The 8,446-nt window shown below is 38.9% G+C and overlaps 1 protein-coding gene across 1 annotated transcript in view; it reads left to right on the plus strand.

Moving 5' to 3' along the window:
- Positions 1 to 3,749: 3,749 nt before the first annotated feature.
- LOC307013533 (myelin-associated glycoprotein-like) overlaps positions 3,750 to 8,446 on the plus strand; it is a gene marked incomplete at both ends in the record, with an annotated part of 8,024 nt that continues 3,327 nt past the window's right edge. Inside the window, 7 exons of the mRNA XM_079640933.1 lie at positions 3,750 to 4,086; positions 4,171 to 4,467; positions 5,454 to 5,705; positions 5,787 to 5,939; positions 7,584 to 7,850; positions 7,930 to 8,229; positions 8,320 to 8,410. Coding sequence (XP_079497059.1) covers positions 3,750 to 4,086; positions 4,171 to 4,467; positions 5,454 to 5,705; positions 5,787 to 5,939; positions 7,584 to 7,850; positions 7,930 to 8,229; positions 8,320 to 8,410 — 1,697 coding nt within the window. The remainder of the gene's footprint in view (positions 4,087 to 4,170; positions 4,468 to 5,453; positions 5,706 to 5,786; positions 5,940 to 7,583; positions 7,851 to 7,929; positions 8,230 to 8,319; positions 8,411 to 8,446) is intronic.

Genomic DNA, 8,446 nt, shown 5'->3' on the forward strand with positions numbered 1-8,446 from the left:
CATCCTCACTGGTGTCTGTGTCATCGTTCAATGGATTCGGAGATATGGCTGAGTGTGCTGTGCTGATGTTCTCGTAGTCCTCAAGCCTCTTTTCCTTCTAGAAGAAAACACTGATATACGAGTGACACGAGGAGGTGCACTGGCTCCAGATGTTGAACAGATGTGTATAAATGCAGTGGGGGAAACTGTTGCTTGATGCTTGAGTGGCGGCTGAGGTTCAACGCTGAACCAGCTGCAAGCCTTCAGCAGTTTAACACATCAGCCTGCAGCTGGGAGTCTGTTACTGCCAGGTTTCTCTTTGAGCCTGAGCTCCCCCTGCTGGTCTGAGCGCAGCATTACAGCACAGGTGTACACTTAAACTACAACAGGGTGTGAACACAATACTAGCAGCACCTGTCGATATAACTTGATCGAATATAACGATGCAACCATTGTATTAGACTGTGTGCTGCGTCACTGTTTCTGGATTGGATTGTTTTATATGGTCAAGTGTTTCCTCAAATATGTCCATATCCTGTATATTCGTTTTCAGAAATTACATTTTTATGAATTAAGTCATTTGGAAATGCATGTGGGTTTGATATGCAAACAAATGAAGGCATGCACTGTTACTGTATGAATGCACTATTAAATGGTTATTATTAAAACGTTTGTTCTCATTTGCTCTTTTTTCAATCAAAACCTGTATCTGCAACTTAATAATGGCACACAAATATCTGCATTTTCTTTCAATCATGCAGTCTTTGATTCATATTTAGCTACTTTGCAATGTGCTGTTTAGTCTCTTGCACATACAGTAGGTTGTAGAAAGTTGCATAATGTCCAGTCGTCCCTATTATTAGTTGTGCTTAGTGCCGTGTCAGTTTTAACAATATTTTCACAATTACTAATCATTGTTCCTGTGTCGTATGTTTGTATATCCTCGTATTTCTTATTTTTAGTAAAGTGTATTACCAAATATCTTACATTTATATTATAGCTTTTTCAGGGAAACTCATAAAGTTGATGTCCTACAGGAGTATTTGTTGTAGCACTTTAGATAACATTTCACAAAACAGTTATTTTCTATATTTATTTATTTCCAACAAATATGTGAGTGGACTTGCATCAAATCATGCACACACACTCCTACATCCCTGACACCTGCGTAACTTATTACCTGTTTATTTTGTTAAGTATTTTAACGACGACCACTGTTTCCTTGCAGTGCAGTGTGCACATAGCAACACAGTAATAAGCTGGTAGATAAATGTTCTTTATTGACGCAGAACACAATTTCCTTCCTGTTAGAGAGTTGGTGCTTAAGAGGATCTTCACTAAGATGTCATTTTTACATGATCAAGAACAAACCAGAAACAATGTATTTGTGTATTTGGTTGTGATATATATATTTATTTGCACCAGTCGTGGCACCTTTAGAGCAAATTTCCTGCTCTTTTGAGATGCTTACTCTAACAGATAAGAAGAGTCTATATAAGGCTTTGACCTCATGTCTCAGACGCTTAACCACTTCTGTCTTTCTTACAGCCAACTAAACTGACATCAGTGCTGTTTGAAAATCAGCCTACAGTTTGTAACACTATGTTCTTGGTTTGATTCTAGAAGAATCCCAGCATGAATACTTATATGTCAAACACCAAGTATCTGTGTTTTAAGAATCAAACTGATTCACTTCTCCTTCATCGTGTTCATCTCTGCGTAGCTCCTAAATGTGGCTGCTCAGTAAAGTTCAGAAATAGTTTCTGCTTGTTCAAAAACATCCCACACAATGCCCACTGGCAACTAGTTTGGTAAAGTCTTTACACTTCACTTTGTTTTCACTTATATTTACTTCAACTTGACTGTTTCATTTATGACACTTTATGACTTCTACTGTTTGTGCATGTAAAGTATCACATTGTTGTTTCTTCCCTCTTTCTGCATTGCCTTTAATTTTGTTTCTCTTCACTTCCTCTTTGTTTCAAAATGACAACATGATCTGATGAAACAGTTGAGTACTTGAGTGTGGAAACAAATGTCATATTTGATATTTTTCTGTTTATTGAATATGTAAATCAACAGCTCACTTTTGAAAACACATTTATATTTCATTATAAAATCTAGTTTGGAACATTGTTATGTGAATCCCTTAGAAATGACTGATGGGACTTGCATTAATGTAGTAAAAAGAGATTCTAAACTCTATGGTGCTGAAGGCCACACCCCGGACACATCTTTCAAAAGCCATCAACACGCGACACCAGTCTGACATGACTCAGTTGTTGGACTATTACCACTGACCCTTCCATGCTGGTGAAACCTTTATTTGATTCTTTATCAATTTCTGAAACGTAGATCAGTACTGTATATACTACTACTACTAATGTATTTATTTCTTCTCTAGAAACAGAACATATCGTATGCTGACCATCATTGTTGGCTGTAAGGTAAGATATTTGTTTTAGAAAATTCAAATGATTGCAAGTCATAAAATGTCAGGCTTATTTTGTCAGTTAACTCAGTCATTTTGTTACATACTGTATATCTATATATATACATATATGTTTGTTCGTGGTAAGAATAATTGACATACCTTTTAAAGAAGTTTTGTATTTGTTTTATTACTTTCTACATAAAATGTTTTGCAAAACATATGCAAAACATTTTAAATAGCTATCATTAGTTAACATCTTCATGCTGGCTCCCTTATTTTATCTTTGAAAGGACGACATTGTTTCCTCTCTTTAGTGATGACACCAGTAACAGTAAGAGTACATTGCAATACAAGTTAAAGCAATAGTTTAAAAGCATATATTTGATTTATAACTAATACTTTTCAATAGTATTCATTATGTTTTTGAAATAAGCAGCACTGCTTCTCTACTGTGTGAAGCTTGAAATTACTCAAACTGGGTTATTCTTTCAGCAACAAAAATCAAACGTCACATTGGATCATATTTACTTTGTGAAGTATGAAGTGAAGTTAATATAATTCCCCCTATAAAACATGTATTCTTCTTTACTAGGGCTATTCATATTGAAGTAGTTAACTAGTTAATCAAATGAATAGATTTCATGTCTGTTGTGTGTGTCTGGTGCCTCTGTAGGAATATCAAGCTGACAGAAAAGCATGACGGGTGCTTTAAAGGTTTTCCTCCTTCTACTTCAAGGTAGGGTTTCCAACAATTGAATGCCTTTCGATGTCTTTAGATTACTCACAAAAAGTGCAAAATATGCTTTTTTTTTTAAATTAAGGTTTTTGTGAGTGTGTGCTGTTAATTTGGACGGGTTTGTTTTCTTTTAATTATGTTTACATTTCTGCTTAATTTTCTTTCTTTTTTTCAAGATGAGCTACAGTGTAGAAATGGCAATGAAAATCTCATGACCCGAGCTCCTCCAACGATGCAACACATATAATAAAATACAATATAAAAAATAGTGCAAGAAGTCTATATACATGTAAATAGAATAGGATATATACAAGAACAGAATATGAAATTAAATATTGTACATTAAGACAAAGTTAAATACGGTTTATTGCGGTGATAACTATTTATATAAATAAGTAGATCGCAAGATGACAAACAGATGAATGTTTATCGAGGCACTTAACAGAGCTCAGGTGATTAGCAGTCTTATGGCCTGTGGGATAAATCTGTCCCTGAGTCTGGTATTTGTTTGAATACTTCATTTTTTTTAACCTTGGCGGATATTTAATTTATTGCTTTTATTTCACCCCAGGTAGCTTATGCGTGAAGTGGGAAATCACCATGCCTCAGAGAATAGATGGACTAACTGGATCCTGTGTGAAGGTCCCCTGCACTTTCGACTTAGACTCAACGTTTGATGGACTTCTGGATGGTTCCTGCAAAGCAATTTGGACTAGAGAAAGCATGCACGGAACAATTGTGTTTGATTCCAGCCTCACTGGAGATCAGGCAAGCGGAAACATTCTGCAAGGAAACCTCACAGGGAACCTGCTGAACAAGGAGTGCACCACCATCTTCTACAACATGCAACCGTCCCATTCTGACTATTACTTCAGGATTCAGTGTGATAACAAGCTGAAGGGCACCTATCCAAAAGGAGTCCGTATCACCACTCAAAGTTTGTATTGTGTCTTTTAATTTTTTCACTTTACACATCTTTTGGTTTCCCTCTTGTCATGTACTTGTCTTTTTTACTCCTCAGATTCACTGGACCAACCTACCATAACTCCATCTACACTGGAGGTAGAGGAGGGGGCTCTGGTGACGTTGAGCTGCACGGCTGTAGCTCCGTGTCCCATCCTTCCCCCAGATCTGACTTGGACCCCCAGGATAGGTGACATTGAGGAGAAACATGAATCTGAATCCATGGTCTCTGTTATGAACTTCACCTCTTCTTACCTCCACAATGGACAGAATCTTTCGTGCACCGCTCTCTACAAACGACAAGCTGGCAACACCGACCTTCGGTTTGAAAAGTTTATGACCCTCCATGTTCTTTGTGAGTATGTTTCAGGCCTTTTCTTGTTGCTGAGTTGGATGTTGATTTAGTTCACATTTAATCATTCCCTTCATTTGATATAATGTGATGTTATGAAATGTTCCTCTGGGGACTCTGCAGAGCATTTGGATCAAGTTGTGTTTACTAAAACTGCAGACTTGATTATCGAGTGGAAAAAAAGGGGACACTAAACCAAAGTCATTTATGAGCTGACTTGAGTTTATCTTTATTTTTATTATTTAAAGGTCACATATCATGCAAAATGCACTTTTAGATGTCTTTAATAAATATGTGTAGACATCACAAAGTGTCGGAAAATACAACCCTCTCTCTTTTCCTGCTTGCCCACATCTCTAAAGGGTACAACGGAGCTGCTTACCGTTATTATGTAATATCGGAAATGTGAGCTGGCTTTACTTCCACGGCCCTATCAGAAACGTTGCTGTATCAGAAACAATGTGCAACGTTTTGGAAGTAATATGGTCTGTGTTTACATTAGCAAGCAACGGACTCGGAATCAGCAGTTCTCTAACAGGGCTGAAATAGAGGGGTATGAGGCATGGCTAGAATGGGTGATCTGTTTGGTATTTTCAGCAAAACACTTAAAAGACATGTTTTTCATATATATGAGACATATAATATAGAAGCCTAAAAATAGTATAATAGGAGACCTTTAAAGAGGTTTTTCACATTCTCCCAAAAGTTGGAAAGACCGATTCATGAAGCCATCATAATGCTTTAATATTAACAACCTTGGTAGTGCACACAATAGGGTGTTTTGTACATTGTCATCTAGTATGTCTTTTTGACAAGCGCTATATGAGAAAATTACTTGCACTCTCACATTTGTCTGTCAAAAATGTAACTACATCCAGAAGCTGGTTAGCGTAGCACAGCACGAAGACTGGCAACAAGTGGAAAAACTAGGTTGGCTCTGTCTTAAGGTAACAAAAACAGCTTACTAGATTTTCAATCATCTCTTCCAGATCCTCCAAAGAACACATCAGTCAGCTACTCTGCTACAGTACAAGAGGGCAGCTTGGTGAATCTGACCTGCGACGGCAATGCCAATCCAGCTGTGTACACTTGGTACAAAGTGAATGGAGGTCAGGTGACCGATATGGGTTCGGGGAAAAGGTTTTCAACCACTGTGTCAGAAGTTGACAGACACTTTTACTGTAAAGTCAGTAACAGATACGGAACCCAGAACTCATCCATCACTCAGATAGACGTACAATGTAAGTCTGATTGAAAAACAGTCAAACAGATAAATATTGACCAGCAACATTTTAAAAGATATTTGTTTTTGTTTTATTTAGTTCCTCCCAAGGAATCTACAATAATCATTGAGCCTAAAGGTCCACTTTTGGAGGGCAGCTCTGTTACTCTGCTTTGCAAAAGCCGGGCCAACCCACCTGTGACCAACTACACCTGGTACAAAGGTGATGAAGAGGAAAAGGAGGCTGGATCAAGTTTGGTTTTAAACAATGTCAAACCAAGCAGCAGTGGTGACTACTACTGTGCAGCAGAAAATGAGCATGGGGACCAAAATTAAACACTGATTCGGCTGGACATTCAGTGTAAGTTGATTTTCACCGTAAAGACATTGATTTACACTGTCAAGTTTATGGCTCTATTGTATAGAGAGTAGTACTGTCTCTGAGGCCAAGACTGACAGTATATAGGCTATAAGGAAAACACAGACACTCATCACCGAGGACACAATATCCATCGATCCACCAGAGCAATAGCCTATAGACAAAACACAGAAGATCAACATAATATATGACATAAAATGAACTTACCAAAGCTGAAGTAGATGGTCAACTTCATTCATTTTCTTTCCGTTTCACTGATTTTAATCGCTACACGCTGCTCTCTCTCGTCTCCTCTTCACAACTACACTTTTCACGGCACACGTACTTACAGCCAATCAGCTCTGAATTATGACATGACTTTTTGGTGGGGTTGCCAGCACTTTGCCCCACTGGTGATTATTTTTTTGGCGCACACAATGAATACAAAAAGACTGAGCATGCACAGTGTAGTTTTCACAGTACACGTTCATTTCTACAGCGAGAGAGAGGGGCAGCCCAGAGCTACCCCACATCGCTCAACACGGCAAAAGGCACACTGTGGACACTAATCAGAAGAACGCAGACTAAAACAGCAATAGAGAGATGAATCAGACGACTAAACATGATCTTTAAATATTTTTTAACATATATTTTATACATATTTTTAATTATAATTGTAATTGATTTCAGCTGACAGCATAGGGCTGTGCCTAATGCCCTGCCCCTGATGACGAGTCACCACTGTGTTATGTACATATAATGCATATAATAGCACTGTTCTAGCGGTAAACACTGAAAAAAGAACATGTTAAGCTGCTGTATACATCAGAAACAATGTGTGACGTAGTTGGAAGTAACATGGTCTGTGTTTACATTAGCAAGCAAACTCAGAGCTAACACTGTCCTGGAGAGAATATGTGTAAAGAAGCCGGATATAAGAGGTACTGTCCTTGAGGTAAACCCGCAAGAGAGAAAGCGTTTGAGCTCCATACTGTTTCAGAAATATTGCCTAATGTAGTTTGGAACATAACATGGTGTTCAATGAAGGCAGCGTTCAGCAGAGTTTCTATGGTTACACAGCCTTCTCTTCAGAGCTCACCGCTTGCATGCAGACGCTCCGAAGGGGCGTGGCCAGGAGCTGCTCGGTTACATTTAAAGGGCCGGATCCAGAATCAGCACTTTTGTAACAGGGTTGAAATAGGCCCCATAATATATTGTTCAAATATTGCATAATAGGTGAGCTTTAAATCATGTGAGGATGTTGTGTTTGGTTTATTTTCTTTTGTTTTATTATTAAGATGTTATTTCCAAACACAGAGAATGAAGAGGTTGTTGTCTCAGTTTTCTAAAAAAAGGCAACTCAAAATTTGAATGTGTTTTACATAGACTGTGATTCTCAAACTGTGCTTCTTGTACCATTGGTGGTAAGCTACTCCAACTGGCCTAAATCCTTAACTTAAAACCAAGACATTCTTTTTTATTTTGAAGTGACTGACATAGCATGAACTATTAACATCAGCTAAACACTATGCTTTTCAGATCTCCCTAAGAACACCTCGGTGTCTGTTGACCCCTCTGGTCCGGTGCAGGACGGCAGCTCTGTAACTCTGACCTGCACAAGCATCGCCAATCCAGCAGCAGTGAACTTCACCTGGTTCAGAGCGGCTGGAAGAGAGGAGAAGGTGATGGGCTCTGAGAGAGACTTCACCTTCAATGTGACTAAACTCTCAGAAGATCAGTATTACTGTGAAGCTCTGAATGTCCACGGACCTGGCATCTCAGAGCGTGTCAGCTTTGACGTCACATGTGAGATTGATACACTTTTTTTAATTAAAGGCAATCCTTTGTTTCGGTTAAACAAAATGAAATTACTTCTTTGTCTCAGTTCCTCCAGAGATCCTGTCTTCTTCCCGTTGCATCAAGATTTCATCCATGATCCGATGTTCCTGCTACAGCCAGGGGTACCCGCCTCCCTCCCTGGTTTGGAAGTTGGCCGGAGAGCCTGTCAATCACTCTGCTGCCATCCCAATCAGGGAAGAGTCCCTGGGGAACGTGGGCATGAAGAGCATCATCACCCTGTACGATCTGGACGATGACACGCTCTCTCTAGTCTGCCTCAGCATCAACTCACTGGGCTCTGACAGTTTTACTTTTAACATTTTTTTGCTTAGCAAAACTGAGCAAGGTAGAAGAATTGCGAGATGGCGAATTTGTATTTGTTAATAATCTGCCTCTCTGGTTTTAATGATCAATGTGTTTTGTGGGGACTTTTCAGGCTTCCACTCGTTGTCTTTTGGGATCGGTTTTGTAGTGGCAGCTCTGGGGATGCTGCTGGTGTGTGTACCGCTGCTGATAATCTCCTACCGGTGAGAGACAACCTATTTTTTCAAAAGCTGGTTCAA

This window comes from Notothenia rossii (genome assembly GCF_949606895.1).
Source record: "Notothenia rossii genome assembly, chromosome: 7".
Taxonomy (NCBI): Eukaryota; Metazoa; Chordata; class Actinopteri; order Perciformes; family Nototheniidae; genus Notothenia; species Notothenia rossii.